At 43.4% G+C, this 24,809-nt stretch overlaps 1 protein-coding gene across 1 annotated transcript in view; it reads right to left on the bottom strand.

Moving 5' to 3' along the window:
• Dhx57 (DExH-box helicase 57) overlaps positions 1–24,809 on the bottom strand; it is a 51,568-nt gene that overhangs the window by 4,474 nt on the left and 22,285 nt on the right. Inside the window, exons 9-22 of the mRNA XM_028765125.1 lie at positions 24,662–24,786; positions 22,372–22,505; positions 21,281–21,335; positions 17,846–18,054; positions 14,773–14,889; positions 12,289–12,385; positions 10,975–11,148; positions 9,879–10,079; positions 7,710–7,986; positions 6,407–6,502; positions 6,239–6,322; positions 4,871–5,005; positions 3,711–3,785; positions 2,231–2,365 (exon numbers count right to left, since the gene is read on the bottom strand). Coding sequence (XP_028620958.1) covers positions 2,231–2,365; positions 3,711–3,785; positions 4,871–5,005; positions 6,239–6,322; positions 6,407–6,502; positions 7,710–7,986; positions 9,879–10,079; positions 10,975–11,148; positions 12,289–12,385; positions 14,773–14,889; positions 17,846–18,054; positions 21,281–21,335; positions 22,372–22,505; positions 24,662–24,786 — 1,914 coding nt within the window. The remainder of the gene's footprint in view (positions 1–2,230; positions 2,366–3,710; positions 3,786–4,870; positions 5,006–6,238; positions 6,323–6,406; positions 6,503–7,709; positions 7,987–9,878; positions 10,080–10,974; positions 11,149–12,288; positions 12,386–14,772; positions 14,890–17,845; positions 18,055–21,280; positions 21,336–22,371; positions 22,506–24,661; positions 24,787–24,809) is intronic.

The following is a 24,809-nucleotide window of genomic DNA, read 5'->3' as shown; positions in this document are numbered from 1 at the left end:
TTCTGCTGAGTTCCATGTAGAAGATCAAGTCCTGACAGCTGTGTTTAAAATAGATAGGCTCTGACACAGTCCCAGTCTCATGACTTTCTAGCTACTTTGTTACTACAAACCTTTGCCCTTCACCTTCCTTCCTCTGTGCTCAAGCTGTTGCTGCTTCCACACCTAACAGTATCTTTTCACAGCAGCCACAGTGATCTTTCAGTCATGGCCTAAACACTCCAGTGGTTCTCCAAAGGTTAGAAATCTAAATTCCCTACATGCCCGACCCTGGCCCATGCACAGCTCCCGTCACACTCACCTGGATCAGTAACCCCACCGAACTTTATCATCTGTTGCCTTCTTGCATATCCTGGAACATCCCAAATAAACTCTTACTCCTAGTCTCAGGACTTACTTCCTGTGCTGGAATGTTCTCTCCTTAGAGATCTGTATGGCTTGCTTTTCATTCAGGACTCGCTTGTTTTTAACCATTGAGTTCTTCTCAAATTGTTCTATAGAAAGGGCTCCTCTCTCAGTCTTGCTGACTGCTTAACTTTCTCTCTAGGGCATTTACCACTGACTTATTCCCTGCCTGTCTACACAGCTAGACCTGCTTGAGTGGAAGGGCCCTGATCATTCACTGTCCTTCATGGCCTACAACACAGAGACAGACTAGCAGGACTGCATGGGGCTGCATGAGTGCTGTCTTCCACGTGGCTAACTGAAGGGTGGAGCTAACTTAGGCCTGTGCTCTCTAAAGTCAGAGGCAGTCAAGATGAGTGGATGGCCTCCTGGTCCTCTGAGCTTGAGGAGGCCCTTCCCATGGTTTATCACCACTTTCTTCAATAGTACCATGGGGAGTGGCACTAAGGGAACTCTGTTCTGAGTTGGAAGTGCTAAGGATTGAACACAGGACCTTGCTGTATACCAGGTGAGCACTCTACCACTAAGCCACACCCCCATCCAGGAGATGATTCTTAGTGGAAATGCCAGAGTAAGCACGGGCTTCCTGAGGAATGAGACAATCATTCTGGGTATAGAAGCAGCATGTCTGGTGTCATGGTAATGGGAAACACTGTTGCTGCATGAGCATTGCTGCAGCATACGAGTGACAGAGGAAGTGGGTTTTGAGGGACCGGGGCCAGATGTGAAGGATCAAGTCAGAGTCTTCAATGGACTCCACATATGAAGATTTAAGAAAAGGATCAAGCTAACAGAGCAGTAAAGCAGAAGGCTAGAGAGGATTCCAGACTATTACAGTACTTTATGTAACTATGTTTGGGGTTTGAAGTGAGGAAGTGGCAGTGGTCATGAGAAGAGGCAAAGGTGGCACTGCCTCAAGTGGTGACCAATTGAATCAGCGTGGAGAACAGCAGAAGTCTTCATGACATCAGGCTCTGAGCCAGATGGTACCATTTATCAGGACAGTACACAGGAAGAGAATGTGAACAGGAAGATGATGAGTTTGATCTGAGGTGACTGGAGGACTCTAGCTGCTGCCCTCTAGCAGGAAAATTCAGAAAACGCTGAGCTCTGGATAGACTTTGGGTCAGCATGTACTGGGCATGCTCTCAGCATGATGGTGTGCTCTCAAAGGGTCAAGAAGTATACACACACTACAGTGAGGGTCGAGGAGAGTATACACACTACAGTGAGGGTTGAGGAGTGTGCACATACCACAGTGAGAAAAGTAGAAGGAAGGCAGGCCACTGCCTCAGAGCAGAGGAAGGGGACCTGGTAAAGCAGACGGTGACCAGGGACAGGAGGGGCTACTTTAGGAGCAAAGAGTCATTGATTTGAGATGAGAGAAGTTAACAATGTCAAAAGCCACAAGAAGACGAGGTGATGTCCCTTTAGATTTGACAATTAAAGGTTACTGTGACCATGAATGAGTTTACCAATGGGGAAGAGGCAACAGTCTCATAGCAGCAGGCTGAAGGAAGGACAGAATAAAGGACTGGCAAAAAGATGCTGATGGCAGAATTACCTCATGACTTCCTAAACCAGTCCACAGGAACAGTGTTCACTTGAGAGCAGGAATGAGCACTTTTGTATAGAGTAGAATTTTCTCAAATTGGAAAGCCTTTCCAGAAACAGCTTGTCAGTCTGTTTCCATAGACTCAACCTTCTCTAATTCCATGGTACTCCTGGAGACACTGCAAGTCATGGACTAAGGCTTGTCTGCTTTAGGGACTGCATTTCTCATTTGAGGATGTGCCATAGGTAGCATACTAAACACGGCCATGCTGACCTGGTAGTTTACTGAGGAAGGGTGAATATGGACATATCCGTCATTCTTGGTAACGAACTTCAGCTCAGCTGACTTTGGCTGCAGTCTGACAACTCCAGAACTGGTCTTCTGGAACTTTCCTTCTGGGGTCTTGACCTAGATAACAAGTATTTATGAAAATAGACAAACATATTTTCATTGCAGGACTTGTACTTTGGCACAAACAAGAATTGCTTGAATAGTTTGCTTCTTTTTATGTTTCATTTTTCTCTCAAGGCAGGGTCTCAATGTACAGCCCAGGTTATCCTGGAACTTACTCTGTAGCCTTAGTTAGCCTCAAACCTGTGATTCTCCTGTTTCATCTTCCCAGTGCTGTGATATATATTTATAGTATTTGACTGTGTATAAGATTGTGTGTGTGTGTGTGTGTGTGTGCGTGTAGGCATGCACACCATGTGGAGGTCAGAGAACAGCTTGCATCTTGCATGAACCGGTTCTCTTTTCCCACCATGTAGGCCCCAGGGATCAAACTCAGGTAGGAGGCTTCCAGGCAGCCACTTTTATCCACTGAGCCATCTCCCTGTCCCAGGGCTGTTGTATCACTTGCTTCTTCTTCTTCTTTTTTTTTTTTGGTTTTTCGAGACAGGGTTTCTCTGTGTAGCCCTGGCTGTCCTGGAACTCACTCTGTAGACCAGGCTGGCCTCGAACTCAGAAATCCACCTGCCTCTGCCTCTCAAGTGCTGGGATTAAAGGCGTGCGCCACCACTGCCTGGCCACCACCACTTGCTTCTTAAACTTTGTATATTGAACACATTTTTATATTTGTTCAAGATTTTCCTAAAGCATTATTATATAGTACCTTATTGTAAGTGTCTATAACTTCATATTGATTGATTGATTGATTGAGCATGTCTTAAGTGCCAATGTGATGTCGGACTTGTGTAGCTGAGGCAGCCTTTGAACTTCCGGTCCTTTTCCCTCCGTCTCTCCTGTTCAGTGATTACAGGTGTGCACCACCACAGCTGGTACACGCTACTGCAAATTTAGATTTGCTGGGTTAAAATTAGATCTGAGTGACTATCTTCCTGGCTATAACTTTGTGCATATTTTTGCAAATTTTCTCTAACAACTCTAGAAATGGAGCATAGTTAGGACAGATATTTAAATTTTATTCTCACCCAGAGTGGTTATTTAAGGACTCACACAGCGTCAGTATTAATTATTAGATGTTCTTTTTGCCAATTTTAAGAGTAAACAAGTCTATTTCCTTGTGTAAATCTGCATTTCTTTGTACTACTAAACTTAGGCAGTCTGTGTGTGTGCACTGTAGGCTCATTTACAACCTTGTCTCATACAATATCTGGGATTGGGAGAATGAATGAATTGGGAATCCTTGTGCTGTGTGTGTATCTACTGAAGATGACTAATGAGCAAACTTAGTTTATTCTTTTGTTACTAATAAAACAAAAAACAGGAGGATTCAGAAAAAGTGTCCTGTTACCTGCACTACATTTGGATACAGAGCAGCACACAGCACTGCTGATATCAGCTTGGGGTTCTCAGCATTTGTGTTAGCCTGTGAGAGAAACATAGCATTACCATATGAGGTGTCACACGTTTGCCGTCATATGTCTTTCTTTCTTTTTTTTTTTTTTTTTTTGAGACAGTTTCACTTTAGTCCTGCCTGGCCTGAAACTCATTATCTAGACCACACTGGCCTCGAACTCACAGAGATCCAGCTGTTTCTGTCTCCCAAATGCTGGAATTAAAAGTACACTGCTGTCTTAGTTTGGGTTTTACTGCTGTGAACAGACACCATGACCAAGGCAACTCTTTAAGGACAACATTTAACTGGGGCTGGCTTACAGAGTCAGAGGTTCAGTCCATTATCATCAAGGTGGGAGCATGGCAGCATCTAGTCTTTTTTTTTTTTTTGGTTTTTCGAGACAGGGTTTCTCTGTGTAGTCCTGGCTGTCCTGGAACTCACTCTGTAGACCAGGCTGGCCTCGAACTCAGAAATCCGCCTGCCTCTGCCTCTCAAGTGGGCAGCATCCAGTCTTAAAGAGCTTACAATGATTTTTTTCTAGATGCACGAATAGCAGTTGTGAAGCTAGTGCTCTGGACTGTGATGTGGTTAAGGGGGCCTCACTAGAGCCAAGGTGACACTGGTTCCAAGTCCTGATGCCTAGCATGATCAAAGTGAACTCTTTTTGCACAGATTTAAACAAATAAACAGAGCTGGTGTTGATAAGCATCATGGAGAGAAAAAAATCTGGTTTGTGAGACAGTCAGACTCTCCAGCAAATACTAATTGTTTTAAAACAAAGGAACATAAGTTCAGCGGGAAGAAGTCTCTTTCTAAAATTACATCTGAGACATTGGTTGGTAAAGGCTGGCCTGTTTTGAGAAAACAGTACTAGAGCCTACTGTGAATTACAGAATTATCAAGAACAAGTGTGAAATTTAAAAGAAAGCTGTGTTGACAATGAACTGGAAAAACTCCTGATCTCGTGAAGGTCAGCTGACACATTTGTGGACCGAGAATCCAGTGTGCCACTGTGCACTGGCTGAAGTGAGGAATGGCCACAGTGCCCCTGCTCACATTTCAGTGCCATGCTACTAGAATTAAAAGTCACTCACGACAGAAGTGGCATTCCTTACCTCCTCTCCTGTGGCATCCAGGACACCATCTCCTCCTTGGGCTCTTTTTTCAATTTCTTTTGCTCTGAGTCCCTCTTTTACAAACCCTATGTCGGACAGCAGCTCAGTGAATTGCCGCTTGAGGCTGGCCATTTCCTGAAAGAAGGGATGGACCTTTTAAAGAAAGAGCTAGCAGCACATCCAAGGTGAATGGCTCACAACTGTGTAACAACGGTGAGTAGTCTTGAGTGCAGTTGGACTCTGCCCTTTGTAAAAGGTGGCTTTCATTTATTACAAACTGACAGACAGAGGGAGACCGTTACATGGAATCCTCCAAAACCCCCTTGATCATTTTATATTTTACACATTTTAACTGAGTGCTCTGATTTTCTTGCAAATTCTTGGGATGGGCAAAACAAATATAATTTATTTTTGCTTGTGGTACTGCTTGTTGCCTTTTGCTTTGTTTTTCGAGACAGGGTTTATCTTTGTAGCACTGGCTATCCTGGAACTCTCTGCAGACCAGGCTGCCCTCTATCTAACTCACAGAGATCTGCCTGCTCTGTCTCCCAAGGTCTGGGATTAAAGGCGGGCGCCACCACCATCAGGCTTGTTACTTTATTTTCTAACCTTACTGTTTGCGTTTCTATCCAGGTCCTGTCAGTCCCTTACCTGAGCCTGGAGCTAACGTTTCTCAGTAAAACTCATCTGCAGAACTCTCCCTTGTGTCCTACCTTATGGTCTTAGTGCATCACAGCTGATGCTGGGAATATGGGGGCATTATGAAGTGTTTTACACTCAGACACTAAAATGTGCCAGTGTCTTTGTCTTGTGGTTTTTTGTGGTGGTCTCCTTACTTGGAAGGCAGAGAGAGGCAAGAGGACTGAGTACAGGTGTTGAGGACAGACCTGGCAACACAAAAGGGCCCATTACTTCAAAGGTGGGAGGCATATATGGATGGGGATGGTTTGCTTAGCATGCTGGAAACCTGAATCTGATTCCTTTCACTGGTCTGAACAAAACAGGTCAGGTCAGATCCCTGGTACAACTTATCTACCAGAAGAGGAGAAACTAGATGTCTGAAGCAGGAGTGCTAACAACACTGGTTTATGTCCTTGGGCCTCCATCTTGGGCCTCCCTTCCTCCAGCCTCCAGCCTGTTAGTAAAACAAAAGCTTTGTAGAGACCTTCTCCATCGAGACTTTGGCTTCCCAGACGCTCTGGAAGGAAGCCTGTAACAATGTCACAGGGGAAGATGAAACCCATATCCTCGTGTTCAGGAGTCCACTTTGCACAGCTGAGAAGACAGCATTCCCATTGTCCTGACAACCCCTCTGGGCAGCTGCCAGCCACTACAGCAGAAATGATGAGGGAACGGCACAGAACTCACCTGCAGGGTTCTCCCAGACAGGAAATTCTGTCTGCAGTAATTATAACTTGCTCGTGCGCTTTCTTTTGTACTCAGCTGCCAACCCTAAATTGTGGAGAGAATCAAGCTGAACTTACTCTGACACTGGTGCCAGCTGTGGCTCCACATCTAAGTTCTGAGTTCCCTTACCTTATATGCGCATAGAAGGGCCAGATAATCACTGTTTGCAAATGCAAATTCCAGCTTTTTCTGATTAGCCTCTTCTTTTTTATCCCAGGGAGACACCTAAATGAGGAATGGATTTGAAGGACATGGTTTCTCTGAGGTTTCAAAGGGCACTTTCCTGCTGCTTAAGCCACTACCTGGGGAAAGTATCTTGCAGGGACAAAGTCTACTACTCCATGTGCAGGCTTATTCAAGGCAAGCATGATAGTGCAGCCAGTGAAGGGCCTTTTTGTTCTGTGAGTTCAAAATGAGTCCAGGAGAAGCTCTTTTGGTCTTTTAAGACCAAATGGCAAAAGACAGCCATCAGGGACCGCCCGTTTTATGTACTCGATCTGCCGTTCGGCTCTCTCTCTTCTTTAATGATTTACCTTTGCGTGCCCTGACCCTTCGCCTGCGTGTGTCAGAGAAAGTGTCAGATCCCCGAAACTGGAGATACAAACAGCCGAAAGGTGCCATGTGGGTGCTGGGAATTGAGCCCAGGTCCTCTGGAAGAGCAGCCAGTGTTCTTAACTGCTGAGCCATCTCTCTAGCCCCTGTTGTTTTTTTTTTTTTTTAAGACATTCTCACTGTGAGACTCTGGCTAGCCTAGAATTTACTATGTATACTAAGCTGGCTTCAAATTTGTTGTGATCATCCTGCCTCTGCTCCTAGAATATAGATCACCACACCCAACTTATTTTTTCTTTTTTGATGTCTGAGACAGAGATTCTACTTTATAGGCCAGACTAGCATGGAACTCACTATGCAGCTCAGGCTGGCCTTGAAAACTGGTCATAGTGGGATGCTTTTACAAAACCCAAAATTGTTCCTCCCCGCTTCAGTGCTGGAGAGTAAGTCTGAGGCCTCACAGAGGCTACAAAGTACTATACTTTAACTCCTAAAGTGACTGACTTAGACACTTTACATGAGTGGACTGTATGTGCAAATTATCTTTAACACAGTTACTTTTTAAAATTGATAAATGTGCTAAATTACCTTTTGAAATTATAAAGTGGTATCTTGCTGGTCTACTATTTTTGATTTTTCTAAAATAAGCAACAGCAAACAAAAAGCATACTATTTTAAAAAGCTATACCTCTAATTTCCAAGTTTTTTTGGGGGGTGGGGTGGGGAGATATAGATTTTTCTAAGGATCAAATACCATTGTGCTTTGAAATCTTTCACATCCCACATAGATGCAAATTTTTAGGGGCTCATATACCTCTGAAGTCTAAAGCCTCCTTCGAGACTGTGACATAAATTCTAATTTAGACAAATGTTCACTTACAAAAGGGGACTTAAAAGCCAAGCTGGCAGCAATGGTGAGAGCAGGGTCCAGACAGCGGAAGATAGATCCTAACAACATCAGTTTGCCAATCCTCACGTCCACGGGCAGAGAGGCCAAGTGGTAACCCAGAGGGGTCAGCTTTTCATCCGGAGTCAAGGCTCCCAAGTCTCGCAACCGCACTTTGGAGGCCCGGAGAGAGTCAATGTGTGGAGGTTCGATGAGCCGAGAGAACACAGACTGGAGGTTATGAGTACTGAACATTTCTAAAATTTTAATTCTGAAAAAGAAAAGAAAATCATGATTTGTAAATTTGATATCTGGCAGAAGGAAGCAGAGGGATAACTTTTGTTTCTTGAGTAAGAAATGCCTTTAAAAAAAGATTGATTTGCTGGGCGGTGGTGGTGCACGCCTTTGATCCCAGCACTCGGGAGGCAGAGGCAGGCGGATTTCTGAGTTCGAGAGTTCGAGGCTAGCCTGGTCTACAGAGTGAGTTCCAGGACAGCCAGGGCTACACAGAGAAACCCTGTCTCGAAAAAACAAAAAAAACAACAAAAAAGATTGATTTACTCCTTGCTAATTCTGTGTAGGTGTGTCTGCATGTAGGTATGCGCACACAGTGCGGGTGCTGTCAGAGGCTCCCTTGGAACTGTATTCCAAATGGTTATGAGCTGTCTGACCATGGCCTCTGGGAACTGAACTCGGGCCTTCTGGAAGAGCTGCAGCACTCCTAATCTCTAAGCCCTCTCTCCAACTCCTCCTACGTGCTTTTCTAAGCCACACAGCCTTTGATGGTTTGTGAATAGAAGCAGCCTCCCCAGATCCAGGATTACAAGCAGGGATCCCCATACCCAGCTGCTGTGCTGCTTTAGGTAAAGCCTTTAAAAATCTTGACCTCTCGTTTTCTTAGCAATAAACTACAGAGACACTAAAAAGTCTACCTACCCATATTAAGAAATTCTGAAATGTAAATAAAACATCCAATAAAATTAAAAAAAAAAAAGAAATTCTTTTAGCAAACTTTCAAAATTGCCTTCTTCTCTTAACAGCGGGTTCAGATTATGAAAGAGAATTCAGATGGTGAATGAAATATTGGTAAGGATGTGGAAATCTTGAATACTGGGGTGGGAAGGGACACTGGACAGCTGCCGTGGAAGGCAGGGAGGCTCCTCAAGCTGAAAACAGAACTACACAGGACCCGACAGTCACACTGTCTGTGCTTGTTCCTGTTGTTTTGAGAGAGGGTCTCTCTGTGTAGCCCTGGCTGTCCTGGAACTCACTCTGTAGACCAAGCTGGCCTCAAACTCAGAGATCCACCTGCTTCTGCCTCCAGAGTGCTGGGATTAAAGGTGCACACCACCACCACCTGGTCTTAGAATCTCTTTTGGTGTTATCAGCTCAGGTAATACAGCTGTTACTCATTAATGTACATATATTTGTAGCTTAGCTTTCTCACTGGGGCATTTCCCTGCAGTGATGAGCTGATGTGACAAATGTAGTGAAACTGCAAGGAGGACAAAAGGATGAACTGTGCTGGCGGAGCGCAGGAGGATTGTAGCACGGGGCAGAGGGCTTGACTGCCATGCTCAGCACTTAAAAAAGAAGAGCTTTATACAACTAAGCCTTACCACCTCAGTTATTTTATTTACCTTTTTAAGTTAACAACTGGATAAAAGAGTATGGATAATGTGCATTTCTTATATCATCAAGCAATTTTTCATAAACATTGAATTAAAACTTCTTTAGCTCATGTAATATTGAATCTGTTCAACTACTTACTAAATCCCATCTTATGCCATTGTTCATTAGCTAATAATGGTGGTGTAAGTCTTGTTTAGTTTTCTCTAACTGATAATGAGGCTATAGACTTTTTGCTGGCATACTATGATTATCTGTGTCCTCTGGCTGAAATTCTCTGAAAAGTCAAGTTACGTTCCTAATTTAGAAATGTATTTTTGAGAATTATTGTAAGGTCACGCTCTGAAATGTGAGAATCTCTATGTGCAGAGAGTTAAAAGGAAGGAAAGGACCACACTGATGGGCTTTATGCAAATGACCGACTCCATCCACTCTGTTCTAAGCACAATGTCCTCTGCTAGGAAAAAGACCATGAAACTTAACTGAAGGAGAGGCGTGGGCTGGGCGTGCAGAGGAGGCAAACCGGGACGTCACCTGAGGCACAGCTGCTCCAGAGGCACTCTTTGGATTTCTGGGAGCTGCTGCTTCAGAAGCTGGTGGTTGTAGTGGTGGCTCGTGAACAAATGGAAGCAGACTCCAGATGCAACTCGGCCAGCTCGGCCTTTCCTCTGCAGAGCATTGGCCTGAGACACAAATGTGTCCTCTAGACTTTCCATTCCTTTGCCGGCATCGTATCTAGAAAGGAAAAGGACATGGAAGATTGAGTTATTCTGTGTGCATGTGTATGTAAGCCAGAGACTAACTCTGCCTGTAGTTCTTCCCATACTGTCTCTCCCACCTCCTCCGTTGGTCTCTCTCTCTCTCTCTCTCTCTCTCTCTCTCTCTCTCTCTCTCTCTCTCTCTCTCACTGGCCTGGGACACGTCCAGTAGGGTAGGCTGGCTGACCAGTGAACATGAGTGGTTTTCCTGTCTCTCCTTCCCCAAATATGACAAGTGCATTACGTCTCCCTCCTTTTCCCCCTTTCTCTCTCTCCTTCTCTTTCCTTCCTTTTTTTGAGACATAGTTTCTGTGTGTAGCCTTGGCTGTCCTGGAACATTCTTTGTAGACCAAGCTGGCTTCGAATTTATAGAGATCCACCTGCCTCTGCCTCCCAAGTGCTTGGTTCAAAGGCATATGATATGCTATCACTGACCGGGTCTTCCTTCCTTTCTTAAGTGTGGGTTCTGGGGATTGAACATAGTTCTGCAAGTACTTTCCTGAGTTACTTTTAAGAATGTTGTCAGGACTACAGGGCACCGACAAGAGTTTTACTTATGTAAGACAACCACCTTATTCCTCAGGGTATACAGTCTGGTTTATTGTAGGGCAGTGGTATAACTAGTGCCATGATGATGTAGGCCCATCAGACACCACACACATTTTCTTTAGCCATTTCCTTCTCATCCAAGTACAGGAAAAAAATCCCATGGGAAAATGAATCCACTTGCATTTGTGATTTGCATCCTTGTCTGACTTCCACATTCACGACACTGGCCATGGAACCACATACAATATTCTTTTCAAGAGTATTCAGTGGCAGTAACCATTAACAGCTGTGTTATCCTGAAGGGGGTTAGTCACTTCGCCTACCTCTTTTCTTTCATTTTCCCAGAATCGATGACATAAACCACATCATCAATGGTTATGGATGTCTCAGCAATGTTGGTGGAAATGATAATCTTAGTTACGCCTATTGGAGGTTTCACAAACACCGCCTGCTGCTCTTCACTGGATAACGATGAGTGAAGTGGGTGAATAACACATCTAAAAGGAAGTGAGCCACAGTAAGCATTCTGGCATGAACCATTGAAATTGACCTGCAGTGGGTAAATTTCTACTGAAATTAATTAAATCAAGAGTTGTAGTAGTTTGAATATGCTTGGTTCATGGGAAGTGGCATTATTAGGAGGCGTGGCTCAATTGGGGGAGGTGTGGCCTTGTTAGAGGAAGTCTGTCACTGTGGAGACAGGGCTTTGAGGTCTCATTTGTATACTTAAGTCTGGCCAGTGTGAGCCAGATCAATCTCCTCCTGCTGCCTTGGGTTGAAGATGTTGAACTCTCAGCTCTTTCTCCAGCACCCTGTCTGCCTGGATGCTGCCATGCTTCCCACCATGATGATAATGGACTGAACCTCTGAACCTGTAAGCCAGCCCTAATTAAATGTTGTCCCTCAGAAGAGTTGCCTTGGTCATGGTGTCTCTTCTCATCAATGGAAATACTAAGACAGCATCTGACAGCTTTGAGCAAGCCCTTAAGGCCCAGGTCTTCCAGGCCTGAGGGCTCCTTCTGGTCTCATAAAATACAGCCTTCCAGAAACAAAAACCTTGTGCCAACCTGGGAAAAGTTCTGGGGTTATTCAGTGGTAAGCCACCAAGAGGAATAAATGATTGATATTTTATAAGTAACAAGCCTAAAACAAACTAACCAGCAAAGAATAGTCTTTTGCCTTAAGTCCAGAGAGGGGGGGGCAAAGCATGATGCAAGTTAGGATAGTCACTGCTAGATTTCTAGGAGTGTTTGTTAGCTAACTTTGCCCTTCCTTGTATGTGATGGCACATCCAGTGACTGATGAAAAATTGTTTTCTCTCAAAATGGCAGCATTTCTTTGTTATTATTAATGCTAGCTTTCCCCAGCTCCCCCTCCTCCTCAGGAATCTGGCAACTGAAACTGCACGCAGATTTGCTGAGTCACTATGATAAGTGAAAAGAAATGTCCATCCTTGATGGAATGGAGTAACATTCCTGGAGCAGAGGTCTCCCATTTCTAGCTGGAATAAACACACACATGTTTGAGAGGTGACACCACAGTCTAAGGAGGGGAGGGACGACCATAGGAACCCTTCTGCTCTTCATCTTTAGAGATGGCTGCAGTGGATGACTCTGGATAGAGAACAAGTGGCTTACCGGTGACTGCGTCTGTTGTTGAAAAGAGAGTTAGACTGTAGCTGTTCATAGAGCATCTTGATCTCTGCTAGCCCTGGTAAAAACACAAGTACAGCACCTGGGAATAAAGAGAAATAAATCAATGAACAAGGAAAACTAATATAGCTCAACAGTTTAATTACTTTTCACTATCGGTTTTTCTTTGTAAACCCTCAGTATTTAAATGAATATGAAATCACATTTTTGTATATACTCTGATTTAATAAGGACAAAATAGTCTTACCCTTTTCCAATAGAAAACTGAGATATAGAAAAGCATGCTTTAAGTTATTCAGAAGCGCTAGCCAAGCTCCCCCCGCCATGTGTGTGTACAGAAACATCTGAGAACCGAAGCCAATACCTTGCACATATCAGACCCACCTAAGCTCTTCAACATACTTTAGTACCCTGGTCACTGTTATCTGTTTCTACTGTAGATGAGTAACCTTTAGACCAGAAGATTCTTTTGTTAATGAGACCCAGACATTTTACTGGACATGATAAAAACTATAACTGGTACTCTGATCTGATTATCGAAGATTAGACACGTCTGAAAGAGATAGTATACTAACTAGCCATGTCTTATTAACCACAGATGGCCTTTAATATTGTCCATTAAGGAAAATAAGCAACCACAAGAGATTACGGCGTGTTTCTGTCCTAACAGCAGTCCCTCCCCAATAGTTAGTTACTTCTGTACATTGCTGAGACCAATCACTTGGTAGTTGAGGTGGTCTTGACCCAGTCTTGAGACTTGTAGTTCAGGCCGCCCTTTAGCCTGTGTTGAGTCTCCTGCCTCAGTGGCCTAAGTACTGAGGTTATAGGCATGAGCCTCCACACCCAGCTTTCTCTTGTGCTTCATTCATGAAAACAGCAGATAATCTCTTCACTAATGTCTCCCTCAGTCTTACACATGTAAGCAGGATGTCCATGTTAGCTGTCTAGCATGGATGTAAAACAGATCTCCTGAACTCATTACCTATAGTCATGGCTCACTCTCCCCATGAAACTAGGAAGGAGTCTAACTCATCACGAAAATAGAGGAGGGCCAAACAGCACAGGGATTTTTTTTCACACACATTACCTCATTTGGCCTTCACAGCCACCCTACATAAGAAGGGCATCAGTAGGTGACACACTACTCAGCCCTTGGCTGGGTCTTAGCTGGTAAGCTGTCTGCCTCAATACAGACTTTCAGTTTCTGGCCTCAGATCCATCCCATGCTCTTTTGCACTAAATGGCACACAACTTAGAGTGGTAAGATAATCTATTGATCTACTGATCTATCGATCAACAGATAGGAAATATTTTTGTCTATATTTTTGTCTACTTTATAATTATCTATTCCTCCCCCATGGGTTGGCCACCCGTGAGGGATAGCTCTCATATTCACAAATATATCACTGATTCTTTTTTTGTTTTGTTGTTGTTGTCCGTTTGTTTGTTTCGAGACAGGGTCTCACTATGTATTCCTGGCTAAACTGGAACTTCTCTGTTGCTGTGTACACCAGGGCAGCCGTGAACTCACAGAGACCTGTCTGGCTCTTCCTCCCAAGGGCTGAGATTAAAAGCATGTGCCACCATTCCTGGTGAATTTTGGTAATTTTCTAGAATTTCTTTTAGGCTGGCATGTTTGTTTTTAAAAAAATCTTTTTCTTTGGAATGAAACCAGGCCACTAGTCTATTGGTAATGCATTAGCAGCACCCGTTTGCATGGCTTTCAAGTCTCCTGAGAAAACATCCTAAAGATAAAGTCCAAACACAGAAAGCAGCCATTATCACTGCTCCTAAGTACTATGTAGTGAACATATAAAGTCTTGTATTAATCTATTATTCCACTCAATCAGCACGCAACCCTTCAACAAAAATTTCTTTTAGTTAGGCATGGTAGTGTACACCTTTAATCCCAGCATTTAGAAGGCAGAAGCAGGTGGTTTTCTGTGAGTTCAAGGCCAGCCTGTTCTATATAATGAGTTTTAGGTGATCTAGGACCTCAAAGTGAGACCCTGTCTTAATTTAAAAAACTTCTATACTTAAATGTTCCAAGTCCTTTCCTAGGAGCTGAGAGATACAGGAGAACAAGAAGCCCTGTTCTTTTAATTCTGGTTTTTTAAGACACAGTTTCTCTGCATAGACCTGCCTGTCTTGGAACCTGCTCTGTAGACCAGGCTGGCCTTGAACTCAGAGATCTACCTCCCTTTGCCTCCAGAGTGCTGGGATTAAAGTGTGGGCTGCAACCACCCAGCAACATCCCTGCTCTTAAGTTTATATGACACTGAAGGGAGATGGGTCAGTAAGCAAAACAATTTCAGGCAGTGTCACATACTAGTCCTGTTATGCTGAGTAAGAGTGAGAAGAGGATCACAGATAGGATGGCCTGTAATGAGGACATATAGAGGAAACCCACTCAAGACCAGACTTAGTGTTTCCTATGTGCATCACTGGGGCCTGAGAAAAGAGAGTTACCTGGAGGGTAGGAGTGTTTGCCATCTACAATCCACTCCAACAAGGCCTCTATTAATTCAAGGTTGACCTTTTCAAAATCCATGACAGACATTGTCTTGATGACTGACTTGCTCACCCCTGAAAGAAAAGTAAAAATCAGAAGAATAATTAAACCCTATACCTGTGAGGTTTGTGAGTGTTGGGTCAGTTCAATAGCACAGGAGTTCGAATCTAAGGTGCTTACTTGGTGACCTTTTTCGTTTAGTCCCTCAGAAAATACTGGTTGCAGAAGTCCACACACTGTCCCTCTTCCTCTCTTTAAGGCTAGCCGTAGCACTTCAGATCCTCTTGCCTCCCTCTCAAGTGCTGGGACTATACGCACACACCAGCACATCTAGTTTCTGTATTGCTGGAGAGCAAAGCCAAGGCTCCCTGTCAAGTCCCTACTAGTATGTGACACTGCCTGAAATTGTTTTGCTTACTGACCCATCTCCCTTCAGTGTCATATAAACTTAAGAGCAGGGACGTTGCTGGGTGGTGGCAGCCCACACTTTAATCCTTGTATCAACTGAGTTACAGCCCCAGCTCAAACATACTTTGTTTTTCTGGGGCAGCGACCCAGAGAGAAGCCCTTGACAGCACTTGCCCTGTTAGAACTTTTAACTCTCTCCTCCTCCTTCTCCATTCACCATCACATATTTATCCAAAGTTTAAGATCTAGAATAAAATTCAGTCAGGCACATTTTAGAAACTCCTCCCAGAGTCAATCAAACCCTGAGTCCCATCATCTAGAAGCCCAGGTAACAGTTACCACAGGGAGACAGGAATGGAACTCAGCTGTCTCACTAGCACCTTACAACAGTACTCAACTTTTAGGTCCCTTTAAGACAGAGACAGAAATGATAGATCTTCCTTGAAGGATGCATGTGAATTTAAGAACTTCCTCAATGCTGGGCATAGTGTTACAGGCCTTTAATCCCATTACTTGGGAGGCAGAGACAGGCAGATCTCTGTGGGTTCAAGGCCAGCCTGGTCTACATAGTGAGTTCCAGGTCCTCTTTTGACCCCCCCACCCCGAAAGAACTTACTGCATCCCTTTGATGTTGATCTACAAATGGTCCAGGTAAGACTCTATAAACTTCCTACCACTGGAGTCGTAGCAAAAGCTTCCCCAGCTTTTTGGGTCTCTCACTGAACCTGAAATCTAGTTTCTTTTTAAAGATTTATTTATTTATTTTTTATTATGAGTACACTGTAGCTGTCTTTGGACACACCAGAAGAGGGCATCCAATCTCTTTATGGATGGTTGTGAGCCACCATGTGGTTGCTGGGATTTGAACTCAGGACCTCTGGAAGAGCAGTCCGTGCTCTTAACCGCTGAGCCATCTCTCCAGCCCCCTGAAATCCAGTTTCAATTTGACTGATCCTCCTGTTGGCTGTATGTGTTCCAGCCCCGCCTCCTGTTAAGGTGCGAGCGAGCACTCACTGACATGCCTGGCTGGTATACAAGCTCTGGGGATCTGAACTCAAATCCTCATAATGTGCCCACTAGTCAATCTCTCCAGGCCAATATTGGCATTTTAAAGACTATTTTGAAGAGTGTCCCTCTATTTGTTTTTTCTGGTGTTCACTACAATCAAGTCATGCATTTTTGACTGAAATACCACAAAATAATGTTGTGGTATTTCAGTGCAAGTATCCAGTGCATGACTAAGGTCTGCAGTCTTGTCTTGCCCCATTATTGGTGGTTAGCTTGATCGTTCTCTCCCGTGTAATAGTTATTAATTCCCTTTGTTGTTAAGTCATTCATGGAGAGGTATGAGATTTACTTAAGTATTGGGTAAATTTTACACACCAGCAGTATACATGGTCTTTACAAATAACATATTTAAGTGAGTATAATGCCATATGCTTATAGACCTGGCTACTTGGGAAGCTGAAGCAAGGGTTCAAGGCTAGCCCATGCAATATAGTAAAACCTCTGTCTCAAAATAAAATGGCATCTTTAAAAAAATTCCTCCTTTAAACATTTTAATTGTGTTGTTAGGGATTCCCTCCTCCTGTGACATACTGCATCTGGCTACTGTTCCTTCCTATGAAACCTGCTTTCTACATAATCAGAGATTATGTACACAGGAAGTCCAAGGTTATTACTTTGCCTTTGTCCTTAAAGCTGAGGCTAGTCCCAGCTCTCAGTTCACCTTCCCGCTCTTTTTCCTAGACTCCTGTATCTCTCACATATCTTCCGTAGGAGCGCTAACCCCTGTTACTCCTGCAGGGTCAGCTGGCTTTTCTTTCTCTCCTATCAAAGACTTTTCTTTTCTTTTTTGTTTTTTTTCCTTTGGTTTTTCGAGACAGGGTTTCTCTGTGTAGCCTTGGCTGTCCTGGAACTCACTCTGTAGATCAGGCTGGCCTCGAACTCAGAAATCTTCCTGCCTCTGCCTCCCAAGTGCTGGGATGAAAGGCATGCGCCACCATTGCCTGGACTTTTGTTTCTTTATTTATTTTTTTAAAATTTATGAGTATGCCGGGCCGTGGTGGCGCACGCCTTTAATCCCAACACTTGGGAGGCAGAGGCAAGCGGATTTCTGAGTTCGAGGCCAGCCTGGACTACCCTGTGAGTTCCAGGACAGCCAGGGCTACACAGAGAAACCCTGTCTCGAAAAACCAAAAAAAAAAAAAAAAAAATTTATGAGTACACTGTAGCTGTCTTCAGACACACCAGAAGAGGGCATTCAATCTCATTACAGATGGTTGTGAGCCACCATGTGGTTGCTGGGATTTGAACTCAGGACCTCTGGAAGAGCAGTCAATGCTCTTAACCACTGAGCCATCTCTCCAGCCCTTGGACTTTTCTTTAATAATCAGAAAACAGAAATAAAAACAAAACAAACTAAACAAAGCCCACTGTCAGGCATGCTAGCTGTAATCTGTACGTTAGACTGCTGGGTTTGTAAGCTTAAAGTTGTCCTGACAGATATAATGCAATGTTACTATAAAAGACGTCCTGTGTTTCTCTCCTCTGGGTCATAGTATGAAAGATATGACAAGAAACACTGGCATACTTGATGCCGTTCCTGAGTAAGCACAGTACCTTTATAACGGATCAGGAGCTGCTTGAAGTCTAACTGTTGGTCAGGAATTGTATCTTTGACAGACTCCTCCTCATCCTGGAGCTGAAGGGACAGCCTCAGGTCTTCCTCTACCTCCTCCAGTGCAGTTCTGTTGTGCCTGGCTTTAAGCTTTTCCTTCGCAATCTGCTTCATGGAGCGCATATATGGGCTCCCGTCCTGTAACACATACCTGAGGGAGAAGACAAAGGAATGTATCTCTGTGGCGTGTTTCTGCTGCAGAACACAGAAATTACTCTCCCACTTTGTTTACTCTCAGCAGAATGCTGTTGTTTCTGTCCTGCTCATGTGTTACTTTCTTAGCAGTCCAGGATTCTGCTGGCTGTACCCTGTTTGGTTGGGAACACACTGGAATGAATGCCATTGGTTCTGTCTAATGTTCTTACCTAACTCAGACAAGACTATGGAAGTGCTACCCAGGAAGAATGACACAGACTTTCAGAAGACATCTGAGCTATGTTCTTAGTTGCAGTGCCTAAATTTTAATTCCTTCTTTGAGAATCTCACCCACTTCCCCAAGGCTCCAACTATAATTCTAAAGCAGCTAATTCTACCCTGTAAAATTAAATGTAGACCTGAATTACCACGTCTTTTCTGAACATTGCTACAAGACCATAATCAAACACACTGCAAGACTCTCATTAGACAGTTTACTATTTGTTGGAGATAATACTATTATTATGGTGAAGTGGAAAAGTCACACTTGGTACTAAAAGCTTAGACTGGAGGTCTAGGCCTGCAGCTAAATCACCATGCCACAGAGCCTCCAAGAGTCCGCTTCAAAGGTCTGTCTGTCTGTTTGTTTGTTTGTCTTTTGTTTTTTTTTTTTGTTTCTCAAGACAGGGTTTCTCTGTGTAGCCCTGGCTATCCTGGAACTCACTCTGTAGACCAGGTTGGTCTCGAACTCAGAAATCTGCCTGCCTCTGCCTCCCAAGTGCTGGGATGAAAGGTGTGAGCCACCATTGCCCAGACTTTTCTTTAATTATAAGAAAACAGAAACAAAAACAAAACAAACTAAAAAATCCCACTGTCAGAAAGCCCACTGTCAGGCATGCTAGCTGTAATCTGTACATTAGACTGCTGGGTTTGTAAGCTTAAAGTTGTTCTGACAGATATAATGCAATGTTACTATAAAAGACGTCCTGTTTTTCTTTCTCTGGGTCATATTTTCTCATCATCTGGGAGAATTGACTGACATAACTGGGAACTCCTTCCTCTGGAGGTCTAAGGTTTCTCAGAGGCCCTGGGAAAGATAAGGGTTAGGGGACAGTGAACAAGTAGGGCTCCCTTTGCCCTGCTACCTTGCTCATCCAGATAATTCTCATTTTAGTTCTTACTTCTTTATGATTCTTTACAAGATGTTATTTATAGAAAGGTTTCATAGCCTTTTGTAAAGTCTAAAATTTGGTGGTTCTATAATTGTTGACTTTCTCCAGCTACTTCTCCCCATCAAACGCCATGTTCTCCTTTCCCATTCAACATTTATCTTGGCATTTTCCAAATGTCAGTTTTATGCAGGGGCCATGGCAGTGTGGTGTGATATGGTGTGGTGATGTGTGGTGAATACAGGGAGCCTTGTAAGAAACTTGCAAACCAGTGAGAACCGACCAGGATGGTCACTAATCTGCAAGGCAGATTGGAAAAAGTACCAATAGAGGTACATCAGCAGGGCCTAAACCCTCTAAGAAACAAGCAGATGGGGATTTCATCAAGGCAGCGTGCAAGCTGAGGGTTAAAGGATGACTTGGAAGGAAAGGTGGAGCAGAAGTAATAAAGAGGGACAAGTCTGCTGCCGAGGAGCGGCGGGCTGAGAGGGGTGGCGGGCTGAGAGGAGCGGCGGGCTGAGAGGAGCGGCGGGCTGAGAGGGGTGGCGGGCTGAGAGGGGCGGCGGGCTGAGAGGAGCGGCGGGCTGAGAGGGGTGGCGGGCTGAGAGGAGCGGCGGGCTGAGGACCGCGTGCTGCCGAGTGAGGCTTCTGCAGCAGGCTGTTCCACATCAGCGGTATTTTCACCCTAGGTTTAGTACTTGTCAATAAAGAGCCTGATCTAGAAGTTTTTGTCACAGAAGTGACAGCTAAAAATCTGATAGCCAGCAAGGGCGGGTTTAACAGTAAGGGGTAAAAGTTTGGAGGATTCTCAAGGTCAAAAGGCCATAGAGAAACCTGTTTGTATACAATAGAAATGAACATTCCTACCCAGTTCTGAAACCTCACAGGCATTGCTCACTTTTTTGTTTCGTATACGTAACGTGTGTGTGTGTGTGTGTGTGTGTGTGTGTGTGTGTGAGTGTGAGCGCGCACGCAAGTGAAAGCTTGCATGCTTGCCTGCCTGCCTGCCTGCCTGCCTGCCTGAATGGACTCAGAGGACTACTTGTATAAGTCAGTTTTCTCCTTCCTCCATGTGGGTTTCAGGATCAAACTCAGACTATCAACTTGGTGGCAAGTATTACCCTCTAAGCCATCTAGCCTCCTCCTTTTTTTTTTTTTTTTTTAAAAAAAAGAAAAGTATTTATCTATTTACTTATTTTTACTTTGTTTCTCTGTGTAGCCTTGGCTGTCCTGGAACTCATTCTGTTGATTAGGCTAACCTGGAACACAAAGATCTGCTTGCCTCTGCCTCCCAAGTGCTGGGACTAAAGGCATGTGCCACCACCACCTGGCTCTTAAAAAGTAATTTTAGAGATTTGTTTTTATTTAGTTGTGTTTGTGTATGTGTCTGCATGTGGATATGTGCACGTGCCTGGTGCCCAGGGAGGCCACAAGTATCAGATCCCCTGAGAGTGGAGTTATAGATAGCTGTGAGCCCTATGTGGGTGCTGTGAATTGAACTTATGACCTCTAGAAAAGCAGTCAGAATGCTTAACCACTGAACCATCTTTCCAGTCCCCTACATGGACACCCTAACATTCAGCCTATATTACAAACTTCCTGAGAGCATGATGATAATAGTTAACATTTATAAAGCATGTATCATGAGTCAGGCACAGTTCTAGAACTTTGCTTATTTGGTTTTAGTTTTATTTTTTAGCCATGTAGGTACCTGTAAAGGCCAGAAGAGAGAATCAGATCGCTGGGGCTGAATTTAGCTCCTCTAGAAGAACAGCAAGTGCTTTTCTGTTACTCTAGTTAAACTTTTACCCTACTTATTCCTCAGTTGGTCCTCATGGCCCCGGGAAATGCTAATAGCAATAGACACATTTGACAGCTGATGAAACAGATGAAGAGACACTAAGCACTTGTCAGACTTAATAACAAGTAGGACTTAGGAGTCTGCTTGCTGACACAGGGAGGAGAACAAACTTCTCAGTGGAGACGTGAGACAAAAGACAAAGTAGAAAGGAAGGTACTATCCTGGCACACTCAAGATAAACAATGCCCGTGCTCAAAGACTTTCTTCCTTACCTTGTCACAGCAAGTGCATCTTCCAGAAAAAACTGATCAACAGGAAATGCACGACCTAGAAAAACAAGAAAACAAACTAGAATTATCAGAATCCCTAGTAGGCGAAGTTGGAAATTTTGTGTGTATGTTTGTATGCACCATCTACATATTAAAATAGTATTTGGAAAAATAAAAATAAAATTAAAAAACATGTTTTTTTTTTTTTCTGTGTTATTGGAAGTATTTTGTTTGTATGTTCTTTGAGTCAGGGCCTCTCTACATAGCTCTGGTTGTCCTGGAACTCACTATGAAGACCAGGCTGTACTTGAACTCACAGAAAGCCCCCTGAGTCTGCCTCTCGAGTGCTGGGGTTAAAGGTGTATATTACTACACTCAGCTTATAAATATTCTTAAAAAGGTTTGGATGACTGAAATTGGTAGGCATAAGTTCTTATTAGTAGAGAACGGAGGTGGATAAGAAAGAAATGGTAATTTCCCCATGGGACCTTTTAAAACCCATTACACTGTTTCTTTCTTGCACACTCTCTACAGAGACATTAAACAGTCAGCACTGTATTCTGGACCCAGCACATGCTTCCTTCTCTTCCTCTGCTGTCACCAAGAATGCTATCACTTCAGTCAATGTTTCCAAATTGTCCCAGCAGTCATCAATCAACCATAGAAAGACAGGCCAGGCTCAGAGTGGTAATTATTCCACAAGGCTGTGGAAGCATCAGAAGAAAATGTAGACTGTCCAACTGCATTTTCTTTCAGAGTGAATCAGTATCTGGATAGTTAGCACAATCCACAAATGAACAACTAGGCATATCTTCCCTCTTTATGACAGATTATTCTTAAAAATATATATTCTGATGTCAAACACAATGTTAGAAATCCTAAGAACTAAGACTTTAAGGTCACATGCAAAATTAAAATCTGGCAAGGGAATAAATTACCTCTTCATCAGTTGTTTTACATTGTGTTGTTTTGCTGTAAACGAACCACTTCTCTAGAGACAGGTAGAAATTCTGAATGAACTCTGAAGTCGTAAGCCTTCCTTATCTAAGGGATTCACAGCAATGGAATGAGACTGGGCAGTGTGCTTTGCTTACCTGGTATGGTGATGACTGGGCAGTAGCTGAAATACTTGGAGAAGAGCCCAGCATCCAGAGTTGCACTCATGAGAATGACCTGGAGGGTCGCTCTCTGCATCACAATGTCCTTCAAAACTAGCAGTAAGAAGTCACTGAAGACAAGAAAAGATAGTTGAGGATCAGACACATCCAACATAGAAAACTACTGACTTTTGGGTATTTGGAGTATTTAAGGCTTAAGGGAAAAGTATAGGACTTAGATGTGCCACAGTCCTGGTTGAGAAAAGTTCAGAATCTAAAAATACAAAACACCAGATGTCTTCAACAAATTCAGTGCAATACCAATCAAAGTATAATAGGATTTATCACTGAAGTTGATCATTCTGATTCTTTATAGGTATACAAAAGGCACATACAAAGATTTTCATTGAAGCACTGTTTGTAAGAGCAAAGTTACAGAAATGGCTAACTGTAACAGTATTCAGTCTATGGAATGGCATGTAGCTGCTAAAAGGATAAGCTAGAAGTCTAGATAATGATACAAATACTCCCCAGCCTACTGCTAGTGAAAACAAACCACAAAGCCCTCCATAAATTGTGGAGTGATGGCCTTGACAGAGTAACAGTACACCAAGCAATATTCCTTCACTAGTCTATGCTAGCCTTCCTCTTCCTGCAATCTAAGATCAACACAGTTGACTGCTACTTCTATTCAAATGTCATCTGAGTATGCCATTCTACTTAGAATCCTTCAGTGACTTCCCGTTAGAGTGCTTTCTGACACGGCTCTCTGCACCCTCATTTTCTGCTACTATCCTCTACCAGGTAGGTTTCAGGATGCCATTCTTGCTGTCTTTGAGGAGTGCAGCTTAGGGTCTCTGCACATCAGTACCATGCCAGAATGAGTTTCTGCCAGCTGCTTCCATGGATGTCCCTCACTTCTTTTAAGACTACTTAAAACATGTTCAGCAAAGCCTTCCGTGGCTAACCTTGCCTAACCTATTTAAAACTTCAAATGAGCCCCACTTCTTGTCGTGCATTTATCTTTTCTTCTTAGAACTTAACACTTTGTATTTTACTTAGTCACTTTATTATTGGGCTCCCCTAACAATCAGAATGTAAACTCGTAAGGACAAGGATTTGAGGTGTTATTGTTTTGCTCACTACTCCTGTGCTCAGGACATACCAAGTGCTCAATGAATATTTATTAACTACAAAATAAACTCATATTTCCATAAGAAGAAACCATCTGAAAACAAAAGATTTCTAACAAGTAGTCTTTTTGCTCATATATTTTCTATTTGGCTTTTCAAGACGGTGTTTCTGTGTAGCCTGGGCTATCCTGAAACTTGCTCTGTAGAGCAGGCTAGCCTTGAACTCCATCTGCCTCTGCCTCTGAGTGCTAGGATTAAAGGCATGTGCCACCATGCCTGGCTCTAAAAATGTTTTTTAATGATTTCTAATTCATTAAGACAGATTCTAGATGCCTTTTTATGGTTTATAAGGCCTCTGAAGATTTGGCTCCTGTTCTGCCTCCTGCTGTCTTCTCTTCAGTTAACTATTGCCCACCATATTGGCTTTTCTCAGTTCAGAACGTCCATCCATGCTATCTCTGTTCCCAACTCTTAGATGGGATTCCCTTGCATATAGTTGAAGCCATTTCTTCAGCAGTGTGGTCTCTGTCTTATGGTGTCACCTCCTATGGTTCCTCATTTCTTTCTGCTCTCAGACTGTGAAGACAAAAGACCTACTCATACCTATGTCCCCAGCAACTACTACCTGACAGGGCACTTGATGTTGGTACTAAAAATTCATGAATGAATGCTTACAGAATGATCAAAAGGACAAAAGAAGCACATAAGGACTAACCCTCAGGAGTATAGTGTGATATCCAGGAGGCTCTCCTGGTGATGGGCATGCCCTCTCTAACCACTGTGCTTCTGACCTTGGAGATCAAGAAAGCCACTTCTTTCCTCTAATTTAGCCTTTTTTTTTTTTAAAGATTTATTTATTTATTTTATGTATATGAATATACTGTTCCTGTCTTCATACACTCCAGAATTCATACACATCAGATTCCATTACAGATGATTGTAAGCCACCATGTGGTTGCTGGGAATTGAACTCAGGACCTCTGGAAGAGCACTCAGTGCTCTTAACTGCTGAACCATCTCTCCAGCCCCCTAATTTAGCCTTCTTTATGACTTTATCGATACTAAGTCTGAAACTCCACTGGAAGCAAGCAAAAGCTTTCCGCCACGCCTTCATTTTACAGGCGTGTGTGTCCATAGGGAATGCCTTCCTTTACCTTTCTTCTGTCCTTTCATGAACTTCATCAACGATGATGTGGGTGACTCCCTGCAAAGTTGCATCTCCTTCTAGCCTTCTCAGCAGTACTCCTGTGGTGCAGTATAACAGTCTGGTGGCTGAGGACTTACATACAAGAGAGCATTGTC

The sequence above is a fragment of the Grammomys surdaster genome, unplaced genomic scaffold (genome assembly GCF_004785775.1).
Source record: "Grammomys surdaster isolate TR1022 unplaced genomic scaffold, NIH_TR_1.0 149, whole genome shotgun sequence".
In the NCBI taxonomy this organism is placed as follows: domain Eukaryota; kingdom Metazoa; phylum Chordata; class Mammalia; order Rodentia; family Muridae; genus Grammomys; species Grammomys surdaster.
This window is presented reverse-complemented; position numbering and strand designations above follow the sequence as displayed.